Source organism: Panthera leo, chromosome A1, assembly GCF_018350215.1.
Source record: "Panthera leo isolate Ple1 chromosome A1, P.leo_Ple1_pat1.1, whole genome shotgun sequence".
Taxonomy (NCBI): domain Eukaryota; kingdom Metazoa; phylum Chordata; class Mammalia; order Carnivora; family Felidae; genus Panthera; species Panthera leo.
In genome coordinates, this window is record NC_056679.1 from 109,925,455 (window position 1) to 109,949,252 (window position 23,798).

The window sequence follows — 23,798 nt, forward strand, 5'->3', positions numbered from 1 at the left end:
TGATTTTATTTTTTCCTCAAGGCTGTCATCTCTTATTTGGTCTGTCTTCTATTAGTGAATCTAACTAGATTTAGTTTGCTTCTAATCTGCTAAAGATTTGGGTAATGGATAACCAAAGCTATTGAAATTTCTACAAGTTGCTGTGAATTAAGCCTTTAGCATGTTTTTTGATAGTAAACTGCATAGAGCTAGGCCTTTGATATTAATCATAGTTCTATGATGGCAAGAAGACCAGAATTGCAGTGACATGTTACTGCATTTGGCTTTGGATATGTAATTTTAGTTTGCAGTCAGATTGGCCTAGTGGAAAGAGCTTGAATTTTGGAATTGAGGGAATTGAGGGGATTGGGTTTTGGGTTGTACTTCTGCCACTTACTAGCTTTGTGACCTGCAGATGATCTGATTCATCTGGGCCTGTAGCATCATCTGTAAATTGGGGATTACAGTGTCTTTTTTCACAATGTTTGTAACCGTGATTAAATGACATGTGCACATTACTTTGTTTCAAACTTAATGTGTCCCCTTGTTAATTTACCAGTTAAATATATATCATGATAAAAATTCAATTGATTGGTTAATTTTTGAATTATCTTTTTTTCCTAAGGTTCTGGCCACTGCATTTGACACAACACTGGGAGGCAGAAAATTTGATGAGGTGTTAGTAAATCACTTCTGTGAAGAATTTGGGAAGAAATACAAGCTAGACATAAAATCCAAAATTCGTGCATTATTACGACTGTCTCAGGAGTGTGAGAAACTGAAGAAATTGATGAGTGCAAATGCTTCAGACCTCCCTTTGAGCATCGAATGTTTTATGAATGATGTTGATGTATCTGGGACTATGAATAGGTAAACAGATCACTATTTTAATGTTAAACTCAACTGTGATTTTTTTCTCCACTTATATTAGCATTTATTTAGCTAATTGTTGAAATTACCGTGATTGTTGTAAGCTAACTTCTGTAGGTAAAAAGTAGAGACCATTCAGCATCCTGCGTTTTCTGAAGTTTGGATTTGATTATTCTAATAATTTAGACTAATCTCTTTTACCTCATTATTTCAGTAAGTTGGTAGCTCTTGACAGGTGCTGCTGCATGTATTATATGTGAGTTGCCAGTTTTCAAAAAATCAGGGCAAGGTGCTTTAATGCTGAATAATTCTGTATTTGATTTAGTCATTGATTCAGAAATTGGTGTTCTTGAGTAGTTGAGGGTCACTTGTGGGCAGCAGCTCTTTTTATACAGTGCTGCAAGAATTCTGTGTTACTGATGTTTCATGGCTATCCTCAGAAATACCCAGAATGTTACCGTTGTCTAGTTGGGTTGCTTGGATGATGAGTGGTAAGTTCTTTAGGACGTGAACTCTACTGATAGAAGTCAGGCATGGTTGATGGCTTGTTTGGGGAAAGTGTGGCCTCAATTATCCTCAAAAAATTGAGATCGAATTTGAATTAGATTTACTGCGCCTAGTAACCATATTTGTAATCACCTTTCCTCTCTACTTGAAAGTGATGGTTTTCATTTTTATTAAGCAGCATTGTGTGTGTATGTGTTGGGTGGTCTGGGGGGCAAAGGAGTACCAGGGTATCTTTCAGAAATTGTTAGTAGAATGTTTTCTGGTAATTAGAGCCAAGTAGACATTTGTAAGTGGTTTATACTTTCTAAAAACAGTTAATTAACCTGTGTGCTTTTTGTTTTCAACAGTTGTATTTTATGGACATCGAGTGCAAAGCTGTCATATTCTCTAGTTTATTGTCTTCATTTAGTCTGTAGTGCTCACCAGCAGTCTTTTTTTTTTTTTTTAACTAATGAAACCAGATCATTTCTGCCATCTAGCATTTCTTCTGATTAACTTTTGATGGGGTAAAGTCCACGTAACGCTTTAAAATGAACAACTCTGTGCCATTTAGTACATTGACATTGTTGTGTGGTGACCACCTCTGTCTAGTGACAGAATGTTCTCATCGCCCCAAAATAAAACCTCATAGCCATTAAGCAGTTACTTCCCATCTTCCCTTGCCTCTCTTGTGTGGCAAACACTACTTTTTTTTTTTTTTTTTTTTTTAATCTCTATGGGTTTACCTATTCTGGGTGTTTCATGTAAATAGAAGTGTGCACTATGTGTTTTGCCATTTTTGTGTCTGACTTTAACACTGTGTTATCTGTGTTCATCATTCATGTTGTAGCATGTATTGTTCTTCTATGCTTTTTATGGCAAATAGTATTTTGTTTGTATAGATAACATCACTTTTTTATCCTTTCATCACCTAATGGACCTTTGGGTTGTTTCTACCTTTTAGTTATCGTGAATGGTGCTTCTGTGACTGTTCATGAATACATGTTTGTTTGACTATCTTGTTTTCTGTTCTTTTGGGAATAAATGTAGGAGTGGAATTGCTGAGTCATATGGTAATTCTATGTTTAGTTTTTTGAGGAATTGCCAAACTATTTTCCTCAGCAGTTGGACCATTTTACATTCTCGCCAGCAGTGTACAAGGGTTTCAATTTCACCACATTGTTGCTGACGCTTGTTACTACTACTTTATGTTAATGTCTCTCCATCATTTGAGTTGTTGGAAGGATATTTCCCTGATGGGGTTCTAAAAAATAGCACATGTGAACTCTGATAAGTTCTTGACTGTTGATGACAGTTTTCCATGTCCACCATTTGGTTGGATAGAACATAACCTTAGCTTCTGTTCTTTCCTTGATTATCTTAAATGGAATAATATTCTCCTTTGGCATATAGCATCGCTGTGGGATTATGACAGTGTACTTTTCAGTTACTTGTTCTTTTTGTTAGATTGCCCCCCCCCCCCTTTTAATTGATAATTTACAAATAATTTGGTTTTGTTGCTGGTGGTTTTTGATCTGTTTTTCCCAGGTATGCAGTGTGCATTTTCGGTATATAGTTTCATAGCTATTTAAATATGAGGGTTTTTTTTCTTGAATTACATCATTCAATACTTGTTCTGTTCTTGTGCTTTGATTTTATTCTTTCAGAATTTAATTTTTTTTAGAATGAGAGTGTTGCATGAGCGGGGAGAAAGGCAGAGGAGGAGAGAGTCTTAAGCAGGCTCCATGCCAGCACGGAGCCTGATGTGGGGCTCAGTATGACCCTGAGATCATGATCTGAGCAGAAATCAAGAGATGAATGCTTAACCGACTGAGCCACCCTGGTGCTCTGGGTGAATTCTATAGTTATGTGAATTATTTTTCCAAACAAATTTTAAAAATCAAAAAGCCTCTACCATTGCTTTTGATATCTTTCTAGACTTCTCTCTGCACTTTTTTTTTTCATTGTTTTTATGTTGGATATTTTCAAGTATTCAACACAACAAAGAATTTTATAGTGAACATTCTTAAGCTGCCACTTGGGTTCTATTTATAACATTAACAGTACTTGTTTTGTCATGTACCTATTCATCTATTCATCCTTCTGTCTATCCACCAATTTGTTTTGGTGCATCTCAAAATAGTGCACATCTATCTGTATACTTATCCCCAAATACTAAAGTATGCATAGTAATCAGAAATCAGTGTTTTATAGTTTTTGGTTTTTTATTTAATGACACACTCAATTTTTAAATGTTCATTTGCTGAGTTTTGACAAGTGCACACATCTTTGTAACTAGTACCCTTATCATGAAATAGACCATCTTGGACAAGTTTCCTCAGGCCTTCATCCCCAGGGGCAGCCACTTAGGGGATTTTTCATTTTAGGGGCTCATGGATTACAATTCCCTGTTCTAGAACTTTTAAAGTGTTTTTTTTTTTTTTTTTTTTAAGATTTTTGAGTTTATTTATTTATTTAAAAAAATTTTTTTTTAACATTTTATTTATTTTTGAGACAGGGAGAGACAGAGCATGAACAGGGGAGGGTCAGAGAGAGGGAGACACAGAATCTGAAACAGGCTCCAGGCTCTGAGCTGTCAGCACAGAGCCCGACGCGGGGCTCGAACTCACGGACTGTGAGATCATGACCTGAGCCGAAGTTGGCCGCTTAACCGACTGAGCCACCCAGGCGCTCGAGTTTATTTATTTTGAGAGAGAGAGAGTGCCCATGTGTGAGCTGGGAAGGGACCTAGAGAGTGAAAGAGAGAGAATGAGAGAAAAGAATCCCAAGCAGTTTCAGGGAGGAGCTATACCTTATGATTGTGACATCGTGACCTGAACTGAAACCAAGAGTTGGACGCTTAACTCACTGAGCTATGCAGGCGCCCCTAGAACTTCTTATAAATGCAGTCATATAGTATGTAGTTTTGTGTAAGACTTCTTTTGCTTTGCATAAAACTTGAGTTTGACTTAGTTGTTGCATGTGTCATTTGTTCCTCGTGTGTGCTGACTAGTGTGCCATTATAGGGTTATTGTTTTCTTGATGGACACTGGCTTTTCCCAGTTTTATTGCTATTAGGGAAAAAAACTCATAAAATTTTTTTTGGCGGGGCATGGGGCGCCTGGGTGGCTCAGTTGGTTGAGTGTCTGACTTTGGCTCAGGTCATGTTCTCACAGTTCATGAGTTCAAGCCCCATAGTGGGCTCACTGCTGTTAGAGTGGAGCCTGCTTTGGATCTTCTGTCTCCTTCTCTCTCTGCCTCTCCCTTGCTCATGCTCTCTCTCTCAGAGATAAATACAATATTAAAAACATAAAAAAATTATTTTTATGTTTATTTTTGAGAGAGAGAGAGTGTGGACGAGAGCCGGGAGGGGCAGAGAGAGAGGGAAGAGAGAATCCTATGCAGGCTCTGCACTGACAGGCTTCAACTCATGAACCATGACCTTAACCAGAATCAAGAGTTGGACTCTCAACTGCCTGAGCCACCCAGGCGCTCAGGAAAAAACTCATTTTAAACGGTCACCAACACGTAAGGGATTCAGTTGTTTTATGTCCTCATCAATATTGGCATAGGTGGTCTTAAATTTTGGCTCTTCTGGTGTGTTGTATATTCTGTACCTCAGAGATACAATTCATAAAAGTCATACTCTTAAAGTGTGTAATCAGTGGGTTTTAATACGTTCACAAAATTTGTAGCCATTACCACAAGGAAGTTGTAGAATATTTTCATCATCTCATAAACCCTGGATGAGCTGTCAAGCTATTAAAAAACTTGGAGAAACCCTAAATGCATATTTCTAAACAAAAGAAGCCAGTTTGAGAAGGTTCCATGCTGTTTGATTTCAGGGGGAGTGAGCGATGAATAGGTGGAGCATAGGATTTTTAGGGCAGTGAAGCTATTCCATATGCCTTTATCAAGCTGGATACTTACCATCATACATTTGTCAAAGCCTATAGAACCCTAGTTTATATTACTATATGTGTCTGTATTGGGAAGGTATCATGCTAATGCAAGATGTTAATAGGAGAATTGTGGGGGGCTGGTGAGGGGTATGTGGGAATTCTCTGTACTTTCTGTATATTTCTCTGTAAACCTAAAACTGAAAGTGTTTGAAGGAAAAAAAAAAAAAGGAAAAAAAGAAATTGTACCCATTTGCTGTCTTTCATCATCTGTTTCTCCTACTGCAGCCCTAGGCAGCTATTCTGCTTTTTGGATTTGCCCACTCTGAACATTGCATACAAATGGAGTCCTATAATATGTTTTCTTCTTTTTTAAAAAAAATTTTTTTAAGGGCGCTGGGGTGGCTCACTTAAGCGTTTGACTTCTGCTCAGGTCATGATCTCACAGTTTGTGGGTTTGAGCCCCACGTTGGGCTCTTTGCTGACAGCTGAGAGCCTGGAGCCTGCTTCAGATTCTGTGTCTCCCTTTCTCTGTCCCTCTCTCTCTCAAAAATAAAAAATTTTTAAATGTTTTTTAATTATTTTTGAGAGAGAGCGAGAGAGAGTGCTCAAGCGGGAGAGAGGCAGAGAGAGAGGGAAACAGAGGATCTGAAGCCGGCTCCGCGCTGTGAGTACAGAGCCCCATGTGGAGCTTGAACTCATGAAACGAACCGTGAGATCATGAACTGAGCCGAAATCGAGAGTTGGCTCTTAATCCACTGAGTCACCTGGGCGCCCCTAATATGTGTTCTTTTTTGATTGGCTTCTTTCACCTCACATAATTTTTTAAAAGTTTAATAATCATCTTTTAACCAATATTAGTCTCTGTTACTATATTCATTCCTTTTTATTCCTGAATACTGCTTGATGGACATTAGGTTTTTTTTCTACTTTTTTGGCTGTTGTGAAGAATATTTATGTGCAATTTTTTGTGTGGACTTGTGTTTTCAGTTAGTTTGGTTGTATACCTGGAGTGGAATTGTTGGGTCATACGGTAGCACTGTGTTTAACATTTTGAGGAATTGACAAATCCTTTGCCAAAGTAGCCACCATTTTGCATTCTCACCAGGAATATGTGAAGGGTCCAATTTCTTTACATTCTTGCCAATACTTTTTATTACCTACCTTTTGATTATAGCCATGTATTCCCCACATAAAAGTGGAATGTGATTTGAACCTATTGCTGTTTTTTTCATAGAGGCAAATTTCTGGAGATGTGCGATGATCTCTTAGCTAGAGTGGAGCCACCACTTCGTAGTGTTTTGGAACAGGCCAGTAAGTATTATTGTGACTGAGTTGTTTGTATAATTCAGGCTCTTTGGAAAATGTCATTTATAACTTTTTGTTAAAGTTATATACATTTTCATTGTATGAACTGCTTTATTGCTGCATGAAGCTTCTTGTTATCTATATTTTTCCTCTGGAGCACCCCAGCCCCACCCTTTTGATCATATTGTCCAGTGAAATCTAATAATTTTCTCGAGTTAATTCAGACTCACAGATGGATATAAGCATCTCATTTGTTGGTAAAAATTGTCTTTTGCATTGCTGCTTATTCTAGTCTTAAAGCCTTTTCTGTCAGTGAATCTTTTGCTGACTGAGAAATACAGCAAAGGGAGATGTGATAACCACATAGCTATTTTAACAGGATGCTTTAATTTTATCTCTAGCTAAAAGTAGAAGTTTGATTTAGGAATGTATCCTTAATTTTTCTAAAACCTTCAACATACTTTTATTTGGAACCCACTGTTGTGTTGGTTGCTGAGTATTTCAGTGTGTTGAGATATACTGTCATCTTGACAAAGGCCCAGCTCTTAAATCAGAGTGACTATGGCACACTGGCATGTACTTTTCCATACTGGGATATCCATTTCTTTAAATAGCCCTTCTCAACATATCGTCAGTATTTGTTGCATAAAATGTGGTGTTAGTATTTTATGAATGACTGAAGACGTTTGATGTGCACCTTCTTTACTTCTTTTATAAGGAGGCCGTACCTGTATTATTAATGTTCTAGATGGAATATTCAGGTGGCTAGACGTGCTTTGAATGCTTTTTCTTTCATGCCACATCAGGATCACTCAGTATTTCAAGGCTCTCTTATATTTCCTTTGGCTAGCTTAAGTATTGGTGTTTAAACAATTCTTTGGTACTGTTTCAGAGATTACAGGGCCTGTACACTGCAGGGCATTGAGTATTCCTGGCACTCACCTCTTAAGTCCCAGTATTGTGCCACACTGTCCTTGTTATTTTGTGCATTAAAACATAACCTACTTGGGTCACCTGGGTGGCTCAGGAGGTTAAGCGCCCGACTTTGGCTCAGGTCATGATCTCACAGTTCACAGGTTCCAGCCCCACATCAGGCTCTGTGCTGGCTGGCTGTGCAGGCTGAGCCTGCTTGGAATCCCCCCCCACCCCTGCCCCCCAGAGAGAAAGAGAGAGAGAGACAGAGAGAGAGAGAGAGAGAGACAGAGAGACTGTGTGTGTGTGTGTGTATGTATGTATGTATATGTATGTATGGGTAGTGGTGGTGGTGGCTGTGGGGTGAAGGAGTGGTGCGGTTTTGTTACGTTTTAAGTTACTTTGTGTTAAGATGTTACATTGCTCTTTTATTTCAATGCAAAGTACTAATTTATTTTTATTTTTTTTAATTAAAAAATTTTTTTAAGATTTTTTTATTTGAGAGAGAGAGAGAGAGGATGCATGTGATGCATATATGTGTGTGGGAGGGGCAGAAGGAGGGAGAGAGAGAATCCTAAGCAGGCTCTATGCTGTCGGTGCAGAGCCCGTCATGGGGCTTAGTCTCACAAATTGTGCGATCATGACCTGAGCTGAAATCAAGAGTCAGACGCTTAACTGACTGAGCCACCCTGCTGCCCCGTAAAGTACTAAAGATTGTTTTAATCTAAATCTTCTAATCATCTTAAAATAGAGTTAAAGAAAGAAGATATTTATGCAGTGGAGATAGTTGGTGGTGCGACACGAATCCCTGCAGTGAAAGAGAAGATCAGCAAATTTTTTGGAAAAGAACTTAGTACAACATTAAATGCTGATGAAGCGGTCACTCGAGGCTGTGCGTTGCAGGTGAGCTTTGTTTCATAGGTAGTCAGCCATTTATAGGTTATTGTTCCCAGATGGCTTTGCTTTTCTGTATTCACTAATAATCTGAGGTCACCTCAGGATGATCTGTAGGTGTAAGGTTCTGAAATTTTAGTTTTTAAAATGGATATCACAGGTGGTATTGATAAATGGAATTGTACCCTGTAATACACAGTAAGATAAATTAATTTATTAGAAGCATATGTAAGCCTGAGATATTATGAGAATTTGGCATACTAATCGTCTATATATGAAGTAATCTTCTACATCAGTTAAGTAAAGGTTTAAGTTAATGGGAAAATGGTAAGTAATGGCTGGAAGATAATTCGACAAATGATAACAAGTTTTTAAAACCACTTAGACATCATTAAATAATTAATGTAAATACTTAAAAACCATTGATGGTTTTTTGAAGTTATTATTTATATATCTCATAATAGTTCATAATGTCTGTACTTGTCATATGGAATTTTTAAAAATTATTATTCTAGTGTGCAATCTTATCGCCTGCTTTCAAAGTCAGAGAATTTTCTATAACTGATGTAGTACCATATCCAATATCTCTGAGATGGAATTCTCCAGCTGAAGAAGGGTCAAGGTAATAACACTTACTATTTTTATATTTAAAGTTAACTTAGTATTAGGTCTGAGTAAAATATTGCCCTCTGTTTCACCTTTTACAAATCCGTAACGTTTTGTCACAGTGCATGAAGCAGAGTGATGCCTTACTTTAGTCTTGAGAATAAATTTGTGTCCTTATTTAGTTTCCTGTTGATCCGACTGAAATAATTGAAGCCTTTTATGTGCTTATTGAAGTATATTCCTTTTCTTAAAATTGATTTTATACGTATGTATAGATAGACATGTCGGTTTTTTATTTTCCTTGGAAGCTCTTCTATCCTGGAAATGATGCCAGATGAGAGAGCAAGAGAAGAGTAACTAGAGCCATGCTATAATTACTAACATAGCGGACATTGGTAAAAGTGTTCAGGAATATCTTAAATTGGTGTGTTTTTGTCTTTTTCCTTTATCTAGTGACTGTGAAGTCTTTACAAAAAATCATGCTGCTCCTTTCTCTAAAGTACTCACCTTTTATAGAAAGGAACCTTTCACTCTTGAGGCCTATTATAGCTCTCCGCAGGATTTGCCCTATCCAGATCCTGCTATAGGTAAGTAGAGTTGGGAATTAAAAAAAAAAAAAAAAAAAAAAGTACTTGGGAGAACTGGGATAGCAGAGCAAATACAATATTCTGAAGTTTAGTTCATACACAAAAAACCTTTGCCAGTCTTTTTACCAGTTCAGTACTAGCAGGATGGTTATTATTTAATTTGGTCTCCTATTATGTGGGCAGTTATTTCTTGGTTAACGAACATAGTGGGTATACCTTGCACATAATATTCCTAGGTACTGAAAAAGAGTTAAATTCAGTTTTGACCATAACACAGAGTTATACACAGAAAATCATTAGGAAATTGTTATATCAGTACCCTAGGTCATGGATCCATGTTGGTTAGAGTCTTCATAGACTCTCAGAAACTCTTACAATCTGGAAATAATACCAGGTAAAGAGAGAGAAATTAGAGTTACATGATAATTACAGACTTAGAATGCATGAGTCAAGTATAGGAATACCATGAATGATACTTAGAAGCTATGGGAAAGGTAATCTCTGTTTTCCTCATTTATAAACTGGAATAAGAATGATCATTCATATTTTGCAGAGGTTTGTGAATTATAAAACTTAAGTAAAACTCTGGTATACTAACTGACTCCGTATATGGCAATTTTTTGGTAAATGACAGAAGCAGTATGGAATCCCTGGGTTTGTTTTTTTTTTTCCAGTAGTGGAGAAGGTGACATTGGTTTAGGAACTTATTTGGCAGTGGCATATAAAGATGAATTGTAGTAAGGGACCAATGGTAAGGGAATGTTTGGAGGGTTAGGAGACGTTTGAATCCTTAATTAGGACAAGGTACTAAGAGTTCGACTATTTGTGAAAGAAGAAGGAGAAATCTGATGATCATGTAAGCTTGTAAGAGTATTTGAAGCATCATGTTACTGACTTACACTGGGAAATGGGCATAACCTGGCGATATAGGCATATATTCATGTTTGAATTCGTCCTCTCAGGTCATATTTTCTCTTTTGTCTCATATGTCCCTAGCTCAGTTTTTAGTTCAGAAAGTCACTCCTCAGTCTGATGGCTCCAGTTCAAAAGTGAAAGTCAAGGTGCGAGTAAATGTCCATGGCATCTTCAGTGTGTCTAGTGCATCTCTAGTGGAAGTGCTCAAGTTTGAGGAAAATGAGGAACCAATGGAAACAGATCAGAATGCAAAGGAGGAAGAGGTAATTTGGATGTTTTATACCAGAGGTGACTTGGCTAGAAATTCTAGCAAATTTACTGGGTGGCAAGGGAGGAACTTTGTGACAGAGTGCTGAGGGTGAGTTTGCACGTGTCCCCTTATTCAAGCAGATACGTCTTTATACAATCTTTCAGTTATTTTTGATTCTGATTACTGAAGAATGCTTGGAGTCTCAGTTATTTTCACAAGTAGATTGTATTCTCATTGGAATCATGCACTGGGCCTCATCCTTCTTGTGCATCAAAATCAAGGCTTTATGAAACTACTGAGTCTCCAGAGATTTTATTGAGTTGGTCTGGATTAAGGCCCAGGTATCAGTTGTAGAAGCCTCCGAGGTCATTCTAATGTGCTGCAGGCATTGAGAGCCAAGAATTGAGGTCTCCACAAACTTTATCATTATTGTCAGCCTTTGTTCTTTTAACAGAATTCTGAAGGTGTTCAGCTCCCCTAATACATGCAGTGGTTGTACTTGGGAGGATGAAAAGACTAATTTAAAAACTTGAAAGTCTCCAGACTTTTGAGAGAAATTTACTCATGAGGAAGCTGGAAGAAACTCCTTTCTCTTCAGAAACGTCTGTTAAATATTGCCACACTGCATCAGATGAGTTTACAAAGTAGTAAAGTACACTGCTGTGGTTTACAGAGTAGTTCCACAGCCACCCTGGTTTACATAACAACTGTTACTCCCTTGTGCAGATGTATGAACTGAGATCCAGAGAGGAAGACTTCCCTATTAGAGATAACATATGTCATAGCTGGAATTGGAGTCTAGGTATTCTGAGTGCTGATAATTGAGCAGGAATTATCTACCATGTGATTTTGCCTCTGTGTTAGGAGGGTTGCTTATTCTTTCATTAGTGTTTCCTAGTTTCGGGATTTGATATGACCTGTTTTCCAGAAGATGCAAGTGGATCAGGAGGAACCACATGCTGAAGAGCAGCAGCAGCACACGCCAGCAGAGAATAAGGCAGAGTCTGAAGAAATGGAGGTATAAGTTGTGTGTGTGTGTGTGTGTGTGTGTGTGTAATTATTTTTTTTTGAGAGAGAGAGACGGAGGGCATCAGTGGGGGAGGGGCAGAGAAAGGGTGAGAGAATCCCAAGCAGGTTCCATGGTGTCGGCATGGAGCCCAGCATGGGACTTGTTCGCACAAACTGCAAGATCACGACCTGAGCCGAAATCAAGAGTCAGGTGTTCAACCTACCTAGGTGCCCCATAGTTGTGTTTGTGAATGTGATTTGTAATCTCTTCACATCGATGGTTTGGCTGAGATAGTGCATCTTCGAAGGTAGTTACGCATTTGACCCTTGAATAATGCGCAGGTTAAGGATCCTGATCCCTATGCAGTAAAAAGCCTGTGTATAACGTCTGGCTCCCCCAAAAGTTGACTAGTGGCCTACTGTTGACCAGAAGCCCTACTAGTCACAAAATAAGTAGTTGATTAACTCCTTTTGTATGTTACATGTATTAAATATTGTATTCTTACAAGAAGATAAGCTAGAGAAAAAATGTTACTAAGAAAATCATAAAGCAGAGACCATGCACTTGGAGTACTGTACTGTTTCAAAAAGAAATCCATATATGCATGGACCTGTGCGGTTCAAACCTGTATTATTCAAGGGTCAGCTGTGTTAGGAATTCTCCATGTATTTGAAACTTTTCAGCAAGATTTTATAGTGTGTTTGGAAAGTGTTTGGCTAGAACATTGAACTGTAGTCCATGGTATGTGGGAAGAATGTACTCAGAAACTAGTTTTGCTATGTTGTGATTGGTTCTTGTTGGTTTCTGAATGGCTGTTGCTGTTAGTCATCCTACCTATAATTTATTTTTTACTGATAAATGGGACATAATTTTTTCCAATTTTGTTATCTCTCTGACACTTGTCTTTTGTCTAAAGATAGTGTTTTAAATAATAAGGTATATCCTAACTACTTATTTGAAAATATATATGTAACACTGTTGAATCCTTCACGATCCTATTTTTTTTTATTATTTTTTTAAATTATTCTTGAGAGAGTGAGAATGCGCCCATGTGCGTGGTGGGGTGGGTGTGGTGCAGGTAGAGAGAGAGGGAGAGAGAGGATCCCACAACAGCTGTCAGCATGGAGCCTGACTTGAGGCTTGATCTCATGAACCACAAGATCACGACCTGAGTGAGCCCAAATCCAGAGTCGGACACTTAACTGACTGAGCCACCCAGGTGCCCCTGTGATCCTGTTCTTTAACTTGGTGACGTCCAAGTTTTCATGTTTAAATTTGTTGTCAGTATTGAAAACGTGTTTTCTTTCAACTTAGGATATTGCAATGTGTAGTCTAACCTTTGTAAGGTATTTCTGATTGTTTGGCAGAACCTGTAGATGGCTTAAGTCTGTAAACTCATTTTTTTTTTTTAAAGTTTTTGTTTTTAAGTTTATTTCTGAGAGAGAGAGAGAGCAGGGGAGGGGCAGAGAGAGAGGGAGACAGAATTCCAAGCAGGCTCTGTACTGTCAGCACAGAGCCTGATGTGGAGCTCAGACTCACAGAACTGTGAGATCATGACTGGAGCTGAAACCAAGTCATGATCTGAATTGCTGAATTGACTGGGCCCCCAGGCGGTGCTGTTAACTCATTTTCACATCTGCTTATTAGTATATTTGAAATTATTGTGAGTGTGCAAATCATAAAAAAGAATAATGGTCAGAGGAAGTGGAAAAGCCTACTTATAGGCCTTTTCCAAGGTAGAAAACCATTCATGGTGAGTGGTTGAGGGCAACAGTCTGAGGGAGTAGTACTTTGTGTGTATATGGAGAACTGTCGAGGAGAAAGGAAAGGTGCTCTGTCCCTTCCCCTCCTAGTGCTGTGGAGCTGTGGGAAATTTCAGTGGGCTGGTTAGGCTTCTTCGTTGACGTGGCTTGAGAACTGACACCTTTCCTAGTATGAAATTAAATGCAAATGATAAATTTTAGAAACTGACTTAACTTGGATAGGAGGTGGGGGAAATGGCTTTGAAATTGTGCCTTGTATCATACAGCAAATTGAATTCCAGATAAGTTAGGTAGTTAAAAAAAACAACAAAACAACAAATGAATATTTTTCCAGTCTTTGGATCAGGGAGGGCTTTGAAAGCATGAAAGCAATGAAAGTTATCCCAAAGGAAAAAAAGGGATACATTTAACAATAAAGACTTGTATAGATATATGGACAAATAATACAAAGTTAAAGCGGAAAAAGTCAGTTGAGGGAAAAAAATCACTAAAATGCTAAGAGATGTTGGTTGATAAATGCCAAGGGAATATGAAGAAATAGGTAAGTGTGTGAGATAAGGTTATTTTTTTTAATAAAGTGTATTTATTTTGAGAGAGAGAGAGCAAGAGCGCTCATGTGCAAGTGGGAGAGGAGCAGAGAAAGAGGGAGCAAGAGAGAATCCCAAGCAGGCTCTGCATTGACAGCATGGAAATATGAGGTTTGAATTCACAAGCCAGGAGTGAGATCATGACCTGAGCTGAAATCAAGACTCGGATACCTAACTGAGCCATCCAGGCACACCAAGGTTATTGACCCAAAGAAAATCATAGATAATGGTAAACAAATTCTTGTTTGTGGCGAGGGTGTGGTGGATGGATTGTCTGATTCTTTGTGAGAATGTAAATTGGTATAGACGATCTGGAAATCATATTGGTAATAGGTTTCTGAACCATAAATTCATATCTTTCCCTAATATCATATCCAAATCTGTATGTTTAGATAAGATTGGAAGAAAATTGGAGAAGATTTAATAGTGATTATGTGTTGGGACGTCTGGCTGGCCCAGTCGGTTAAGTGTCCGACTTTATCTCACAGCTCTTGGGTTTGAGCCTTGCGTCGGGCTGTATGCTGACAGCTCTGAGCCTGGAGCCTGCTTAGGAGACTGTGTCTCCCTTACCCTCCGCCCCCCCCCCCCCCCCCCCCCCCCCCCGCTTGTGCTCTGTCTCTCAAAAATAAAGAAAACATTAAAACATTAAAAAAAATTGTGATTATGTGTTGATTGTGGGATTATGGGAGGTTTTGTGTGTGTTTACTCAGTGCGGCAGTATTCGGTATATTTACCTTGTGATGTAGCCAGTCTTCTAAACGTTTTCATCTTGCCGTTTGGAAACTCTGTGCCTATTAAACAGCAACTCCCCATTCCCACATGTCCCGTACCCCCAGCCCCTGGCACCCACCATTACTTCTGTGGCTGTGGATTTGACTACTCACAGTATTTATATTTTTAACTTTGCAGATACTATAAGAAGTAGCCCCAGGTTATTGAGATTAGAATACAAAGTGATAAAAAAGCAAAAAGAACTCTTGAAATGGAAGTTTAAGGTGGCCCATATATGTTTGTTAATAGTGATTTCTTGTTATTTTAGACCTCTCAAGCTGGATCAAAAGACAAAAAGATGGACCAACCACCCCAAGCCAAGAAGGCAAAAGTGAAGACCAGTACTGTGGACCTGCCCATTGAGAATCAGCTGTTATGGCAGATAGACAGAGAGATGCTCAACTTGTACATTGAAAATGAGGTGGTTATTTCCAGCCTCTTAGAACATTCAGCTAACTGATGAATATGGCCGTAGAGCTCAAACTCTTTGTCTAGTGACCTTTATGGGGCTTGAGGCAGCAATTTTAGGTTTTTGGGTAATGCAAGGGCAAATCCCATGTAATGTCAAAATTCTTTTACGGTTATATGTCTATATTGCTAGAAGCTGTGTTACGAGATCTTTAACATTACGTCTTTGATTTAATGGTGGTATTGTTCATGTTCAGGTGTGTGAGTGTGTTTGTTCACTTGGGAGCTTGGCATGTTTGATGAGGTGGGTCATGGAAGTTGATGGTAGTAGAAATCAAAGCATCAGTGGTAGTGCTATTTTGTTCATTAGTTCCTTTCCCTACTGCTAGTCAATACTGAACTCTTGTTATGGTGAGTGATGCAAGGTTTGGGACCCTGCAGCACAAATTATTGAATGAATTGTCTGCTGTTAGTTTTTTTTTTTTTTTTTTTTTTTTTTTTTAAATATCCTGTATCCCTTGGATCTTATATTTGTTTTATAGACTTAAAGCATTTACACTGTGTGAATGATTTGATGTTTTTCTTTGGTATTGTGTAGTAATACTGCAGAGTATACCACCTTGTGACATTGAGCTGATAGTTTCTTAAAGTTCACTTGTCTTAAATTCTCTTCCTTATTTTTGCTTTTGAGTTTCTAAATACTGATAATTTCTATTTATTTTTTATTACAAAAAAATTTTTTTTTAACTTTTACTCAGTTTTCAGAGATAAGAATGTGAGCAGGTTAAGGGCAGAGAGGGAGAAGGAGACACAATCTGAATGAAGCAGGTTCCAGACTCCGAGCTGTCAGCACAGAGCCCGACACAGGGCTCGAACTCAGGAGCTGGGAGATCATGACCTGAGCTGAAGTCCGATGCTTAACTGACTGAGCCACCCAGGCGCCCCTATTTTTTTTCTAAGCACACCTACAAAACTCAGAGTTGATCTTCATAATTTATTGAGGACTAATATTTCCACTTCTCATTCATGGATGATTTGCAGAGCTAAGAGGATTGGGGAAGAAGGATTCTCTCCTTGTAGGACGACATTAGTTAACATTTAAGAGGACCTTGTCTCAGCTGTCTGAATATCTAATGTGTACTTTTCTCAGGGTAAGATGATCATGCAGGATAAACTGGAGAAAGAGAGAAATGATGCCAAGAACGCTGTGGAAGAGTATGTGTACGAGATGAGGGACAAGCTTAGCGGCGAGTATGAGAAGTTTGTGAGTGAAGCTGTAAGTATGTGCCTGCCTATTCCATGTTTTCTGGGAGTGGCCTCAGCTGTATTAGGTAGAAAGGGAGCTGGCATCTGTAGGTATATGTTCAAATGATTAAAATGTGCTTTTCTGGGGGAAAAGTGTTGTATTTTTTTAGTGCATTGATTCCCAAAGGCTAGTCTTCATCATTTTTTGTTTGTTTGTTTTTATTGCATCACTTTTTGATACATTTTCATGCTATTATTTACCTTGTATTTAAAAAAAATCAGCTCACTTTTCTTTGAGGTTTACTGTTATTTTATTTCACTTTTAAAAAATTGAGGCGTAATTGATACGTAAACATTATGTTAGTTTCAGGAGTACAACATAGTGACATGTGCAAACCTGAAATGATGACCGTAAGTCTAGTTAAACATCTGTCACTACACATAGTTACAAAAGTTTTTTTAAGATTTTATTTTTTTATAGCTTACATATTTTCAAATGCTTTTTGTATTTCTGAAAATTTCAAACATCCAAATGTGTCCAAATTTTTAAACCTATCCCTTACGTACCAGAGAGAATTATAAAACTGTCTGCAGGTAACAAGCAAAATAATACTGCCAGTCTTGTTGTCTGTCTCCCTACTCCCCCCATATTTTAAAGGGAATTCAGATGCTGTAGTCTGTGCTTCTCACTTCACTGGCCAGTTGACTAATTTTTGTCATCACTAATTATATTTTTTTCATCTTTAGGATCGTAACAGTTTTACCTTGAAATTAGAAGATACTGAAAACTGGTTGTATGAGGATGGAGAAGACCAGCCAAAGCAAGTTTATGTTGATAAATTGGCAGAATTAAAAGTAAGTGATTTTGGGGGGGCTGGGGAGAGAGAGACAGAGACAGACAGACAGACACCCAGGTGCTCCAGAGCATGCGACTCTTGATCTTGGGAGTTGTGAGTTCATTCCCCATGTTGGACCTAGTGCTTCCTTTTTTTTTCTTTCATTTTTAAATTTAAAAAAAAAAATTTTTTTTTTTTTTAGCATTCATTTTTGAGGGACAAAGTATGAGTGGGGTAGGGGCAGAGAGAGAGGGAGACACAGACTCTGCAGCAGGCTCCAGGCCCTGAGCTGTCAGCACAGATACTGATGCGGGGCTTGAGGTCAAGAACCATGAGATAGTGACCTGAGCCGAAGTTGGATGCCTAACCGACTGAGCCACCTAGGTGCCCCCGTTATCTTTGTTTTAGAACCTCGTAGTAACAAAATTATTTTTCTGAAAATGGAGTTTAGCCTTAAAATGTTTCACTGAAGGAGATTGCATTCTTGATACAGAGGTGGAAAACCTAGCAAAACCTGTCCTAAAGGCCACTGTAATGCAATTGGGGGAGGGTTGTTATGTAACTTTTTTTTTAAGTTTTATTTGTATTTATTTTTTTTTTAACGTTTATTTATTTTTGAGACAGAGAGAGACAGAGCATGAACGGGGGAGGGTCAGAGAGAGGGAGACACAGAATCTGAAGCAGGCCCCAGGCTCCGAGCTGTCAGCACAGAGCCCGATGCGGGGCCTGAACCCACGGACCACGAGATCATGACCCGAGCCGAAGTCGGCCGCTCAACCGACTGAGCCACCCAGGCGCCCCTATTTGTATTTATTTTGAGAAAGAGAGAGCGCGAGTCGGGTGGGGGGACAGAGACAGAGAGGGAGAGAGAGAATCTTAAGGAGGCCCCATGCTGCCAGCACAGAGTCCGATGTGGGGCTTGAACTCATGAAGCTGCGAGATCATGATCTGAGCTGAAACCAAGAATCGGATGCTTAACCGACTGAGCCACCCGGGAGCCCCATATAGCTTTGATTTTCAGTAAAGCAAAAACATCTGGTTTTGTATTAAAGAATCTGATCATTAAACTTAGGGTTGAAAGCACAAAAAAATGAAGGGGCTGAAAAAGTTCAGTTGGGAGAATGTTAGGGTGAAGATCTAAAGGCCCTTGGATCATTCCTGGTACACTGAATGTTTTAGTGCATGTCCAGGGTCATTGCCTTTTCTGTGAGTTAAAGGCTGCAAATGAATGAAGTGACTGTGTTTGAATAAAACTTTATTTAAAAAAAATAACAAAAAACGATCTAAGGTTGAGGCCTTTGTTTGCAAAAGGATGCAAATGCACAAGAAGAACTTTTCACCTTTCTGTGGATTACTTTGTTGTCAAACTGGGCCATTGTGACTCCCTTCTGAAATGGAATTGCTCAAGGATAGTGCCTTCAAATTTCCTGTCATTCTGGAAGGATACTAAGAGCTTCCCGAGAGATCCTTCAGATTGAGTTTTTTTGTTTTAGTTTTTATTATGGGCGATGTTCAAACACAGTAAAGTAGAACAGTAGTTTCAACTTTTGTCAGTTGATGACCAATTTTGTTTCATTTTTGCTCCCTTCCACTCCTAGGTATTTGATGAAAGTCTTTTGTGTTGTATTTAATCTGAAAATATTTCAGTATGTATTTAAAAGAAAATGCAACATTAAACTATGTATCATTATTACATTAAAAAATTCTTTCGTATCCCCCCCCTACCACCCCCATCCCCCTTTTTAATGTTTATTTAGTTTGAGAGAGAGTGAGCAGGGTAGGGGGAGAGAGGGAGAGGGAGACAGAGAATCCTAAGCAGGTTCCATCCTGGCAGTGCAGAGCCTGACGTGGGGGTTGAACTCAAAAACTGTGAAATCATGACCTTAGCCGAAACCAAGAGTCAGATGCTTAACTGGCCGAGCCGCTCAGGCTCCCCTTTATTTTTTTTATTTTTTAATTAAAAAAATTTTTTAAATGTTTATTTTTGAGAGGGGGTGGGTAGGGGAGGGACAGAGAGAGAGGGAGACACAGAATACGAACCAGGCTCCAGGCTCTGGGCTGTCAGCACAGAGCCCAATGTGGGGCTCAAACCCACAAACTGTGGGACCATAATCTGAGCTGAAGTCAGATGCTTAACCAACTGAGCCACCCAGGCGCTCCTTTAATACCACTTTAATGTTACTGTGTATTTAGTTTTCAAATTCCAGTTGTTTTATAAAGTATTTTTTAGTTAGTTTGACTCAGGAACCTCATAAGGACCATACATGCTCCTTTGTCTCCTCAATCTGTGTAGTTATCTTTCTGCCCCCTTAGTTATTAAACAAAACAAAACAAGACAAAAAAACTAGAAAATCTGATCTAGTTTTGTTTGTTTTCTGCTTATTACTGTCTAATTTACTTCTGTGGTGTTTATTGCCATCTAATAAATTCATGGTTAGAACTAGAGAGTTCAGATTTAATTTACAAACTGTTTTTTTGGCACATGTGCTTCATACTTAGGATTGTGTATCACTATCGGGAGGCACCTATTTTTGGGTTGTCTCCCCACTGTGTTTTGAAAATTAGGACTCCAGTGACAAGTTGAACTGTGGCTCCACATGGAACCAGTATAGAGGTATATTCTCATATTTAGCCTAAGGATATATTTCACTGGGCTGGGGAGCATTATTGGGCTTTTTATATATAGCACATGGAAATGAAATGTATTCCATAGTAGATCTCGGTAATAGTAGAGACAATACTACTTTGATAGTTTAAGCATTCTTTCGTCTGTTAAGAATCTAGGTCACCCTATTAAGATGCGATTCCAGGAATCTGAAGAAAGACCAAAATTATTTGAAGAACTAGGGAAACAAATCCAACAGTATATGAAAGTAATCAGCTCTTTCAAAAACAAGGTATCTATTTTTTTTTTTGTTTTTTTTTTTGTTTTTGTTCCTTTCCCTACTTTTACTTTGGTAGAGTTAAGTTTTGAGGCATAACAGCCCTTTTCTTTTCTTTTCTTTTCTTTTCTTTTCTTTTCTTTTCTTTTCTTTTCTTCTTTTCAACTATTGTTCAATAATACTGCTGGGTTTTTTGTTTTGTTTTTTGGATGTTAGTGTAATATGTATGATATTTTATTGACTCTTACTAAGAACGCTGTGATTTGCTACTCTGTTTTAATAGGTAGAATCTGGAAGTGAGCAGTATTGTTCAGTTTCCTTTTCTTGCTCTGAAATGCTTATCATTTACTTAATCTGCTCTATCCTGGTCTTTCTGAGAACCATTAGGCATACAGTTTGGTTTGTTATGGAAAATTTTTTAAATGTTTATTTTTGAGAGAGAGACACAGAGTGCAGGTGTGAGAGGGGCAGAGAGAGACAGACACAGAATCCAAAGCAGGCTCCAGGCTTTGAGCTGTCAGCACAGAGCCTGATGTAGGGCTTGAACTCATAAAAGGTTAGATCATGACTTGAGCCGAAGTCGGACACTTAACCAACTGAGCCACCCAGGCACCCCTCCCAAATTACTATTGAAGGGGCTGGGGTTTGGCCTGACGTCTGGCCCCACAAAGTATGGATTCTTAACCACTCGCTATAGTCCAGGTTCTTGATGGTCTGTCAGTGTAAGAAGCTTTGAGTGATAAATTGGGCTTATTTATTGAAAAAGAATTTGCTTCTGAAAGGTCTCCTTTATAAAATTGTTTTTGTTATTGTTCTGGTTCCTCACTAGTATGCCTAAACTTCAGTTCTCCTATCTAATGGCCTGTAACGTCATGTTTGTGAAATTATCTTCATAAGATTGTGTGTCAGGCCTGTGTTTTTTATGCTGTTGAAGTCTTTTAATTGCTATCTTATGTGTATATTTGGGCCTTAAGTCTGTTTCCTGAGTATTTTAAAAATTGGGGTTACTCTTTCTTGAAATTTTTTTTTAAGGAATTGAATTTCTATTGAGATTGTGAGGCTAAATGTGCTTCATTTTTGAAAAGCCTGTAACTTTCTGAAAGATGGCAGACAACTGGATATTTGGGTGGGTAGAGTATCATCCTTTGACCCTTGTCTGGTTGTCTCCTGGTTGCAGGAGGACCAGTATGACCATTTGGATGCTGCAGACATGATGAAGGTGGAGAAAAGCACAAATGAAGCCATGGAGTGGATGAATAACAAACTGAATCTGCAGAACAAGCAGAGTCTGACCGTGGATCCAGTTGTCAAGGCAAGAGAGATTGAAGCTAAAATTAAGGTAATTTATAGCCTTGATATTTAATTATCTTTTCTTGTCAGCCTTGTTATTAATTATTAATAATCCTTAAAGTGACACTTAGCTGGGAACTTCGTTACTACATCTTAGTTTCTGGCTTCTGGTTGGGAGACGGTGGGCTTGGGTTCATTTGAGTGGGTCACGTCAAATTTGTTATTTTGTAAGAACCCACGATTTTCTCTTCTGCCGTTCTAGGAGCTGATGAGTATCTGTAGCCCTATAATTTCAAAGCCCAAACCCAAAGTGGAACCTCCAAAAGAGGAGCAAAAAAATGCAGAGCAGAATGGACCAGTGGATGGACAAGGAGACAGCCCAGGCCCTCAGGCTGCCGAGCAGGGTACAGACACAGCTGTGCCTTCGGATTCAGACAAGAAGCTTCCTGAAATGGACATTGATTGATTCCAACAATTGTTTATATTAAAACAGACTATTATAAAGCTTTAAGTTGTCAACTTTGTTCTAAATATCAACTAGAGCAATCAAATACTGGAGATTTCTTAGTCAGTTTTTAGGGGATTTCGGGGGAGGGGATATAGGTAATGTATGGAACATTTTGACTTCTAAATAGTTAGATACAGAAATTAAGTGCATTGTATCTTTTTCATAATGGTACTATTTAGAAGCCCAGTTAGTCTTACTTACCGAGCTTCTGCTTCACTCCTTTTATGTTTAATCATGCTTACACAAAGATAAGTTTGTTTTGGAAGGCTGAGCTATAGCAAAAGCTCTAACTACCTGTCAAGCAGACTTTTCATTGTGACCTGTGTGGCAGGAACTCTGGAAACTGTGCTTCAGAAATCTGTTGGAGAGATTGCCATGAAGGCTCCCTGCCTGGTGTGGGGATGGGGCTGGGGTCCCCCTCTTTCTGAGGGCTAGAGCATGGCATGGCATGGGTTAATTAACATAGCAGAACATGAGAAGTGTGCTCTCTGAGCTCCTTCCCACTGCTTCACTCCACTGGGACACCTCCCCCTCCTCCTCCTCCCCCCGCCCCCAGGAGAGGAGCTCCTCTTACAAATGCCATGTGCTGCTCTTGGGGAAATGGACCCCTTCACCTGCAGCAAGTGGATAACTGAGGATTTTGGACCTGGAAGCTCTTCCTGAGAAAGAATATTCCTGAGAGTACGTTCACTATAATGCCCCAAGCATCAAGTCTAAATCATTTTCTCGTTGGGAAGTTAGAATTGGATAGATGTATTGTTGGATATAGGCATGGTAAATTGAACTGAGGAATTGATTCTTGTTAATTATGGTGTAAAGATTTGTATCCTGGCCTGCTCATTCAGGTGAGAGATGTTCTGTGTAAATTTGAAGTATAGCTTGAAGTCCTAGGACAAGAGTTAAAAGTGCTTTTTAGCTCATTCACAGTCACTGTGTGTTAAGTGTTAATACCTGCCACGAACCTGCCAATTTATGTGTTAAACAGCTGACAGATCATACAAAAAAACCCCTAAGATACACTGGATTGTACTCGGTGAGTCTGAAATTAGTGTTAAGTGCGGTGCCTGATTTCACCATCACCGCATTCTTTCTGTGCGGCCAATGTCAGGTGCACCAAAGCATTCCCTGTGACTGCCCTATAGGGCAGTGTTGATAGGGAAGCATTTGGAAACTCCAAGGGAAGCCTGTATTAGAGGCTACAGCTGGTACCTGCCTTAGAAGCTATTAGAAGCTTCATCGGTTACATTTTGGATCTTTGTAATTGTTATCTGTGTGACAGAGTGCCTCTCTGTTAATTTTGGCCTATGCTGTTAGAAATAAGATGCTTTGCCTATTTAGAATAAGTTTCTGTCCCTGTCTGCACTAAAAACTTTCAGAGTGTTATAAGTTTCTGAAGTGCTCTAGAGAAACAGTGCTTAGAGGAGGAAGGTGGAAGTGTATTTATGTTGGTGTGTAAGCACACATGGAAGCCTCTGTCACCAGGACTTGGCCCTGTTCTTAGAGTGTCCTCTATTCATTCTCTACCCGTCATGCTTTGAGTTCCAGCTGGCCTGCGCTGAGGCCAATAGCTAACTTTGGCTTGCTGGCTGCAGGATTAAGCCAATTCTTATGCAACTGACTCGTCCTTTAATGGCCATTTCTTCTAAAAAAACCTTTTTGTGTGGGGGAGGGTGCGGGTGTTGGGATGGGGGTAAAACTGAAGTTTAAAGTTTAAACTAGAAATAAGATGATGTGGTCTGCTTGCTCTCTGTTTAGACAGGCCTTAAAACCAATTGGATTAACTTGGAGGCCAG

General features: G+C 38.9%; 1 protein-coding gene across 2 annotated transcripts in view; it reads left to right on the forward strand.

Moving 5' to 3' along the window:
* The window catches only part of HSPA4 (heat shock protein family A (Hsp70) member 4), a 45,174-nt gene extending 23,170 nt beyond the window's left edge, over positions 1-22,004 (forward strand). For both annotated transcript variants that reach the window (XM_042935024.1, XM_042935033.1), the window contains 13 exons: positions 605-849; positions 6,472-6,548; positions 8,206-8,357; positions 8,864-8,970; positions 9,408-9,541; positions 10,538-10,719; positions 11,635-11,724; positions 15,105-15,257; positions 16,395-16,520; positions 17,237-17,344; positions 20,103-20,222; positions 21,385-21,546; positions 21,760-22,004. In XM_042935024.1, the coding sequence (XP_042790958.1) occupies positions 605-849; positions 6,472-6,548; positions 8,206-8,357; positions 8,864-8,970; positions 9,408-9,541; positions 10,538-10,719; positions 11,635-11,724; positions 15,105-15,257; positions 16,395-16,520; positions 17,237-17,344; positions 20,103-20,222; positions 21,385-21,546; positions 21,760-21,963 (1,860 nt within the window). In that variant the 3' untranslated portion in view covers positions 21,964-22,004. The remainder of the gene's footprint in view (positions 1-604; positions 850-6,471; positions 6,549-8,205; positions 8,358-8,863; positions 8,971-9,407; positions 9,542-10,537; positions 10,720-11,634; positions 11,725-15,104; positions 15,258-16,394; positions 16,521-17,236; positions 17,345-20,102; positions 20,223-21,384; positions 21,547-21,759) is intronic.
* Positions 22,005-23,798: the final 1,794 nt, after the last annotated feature.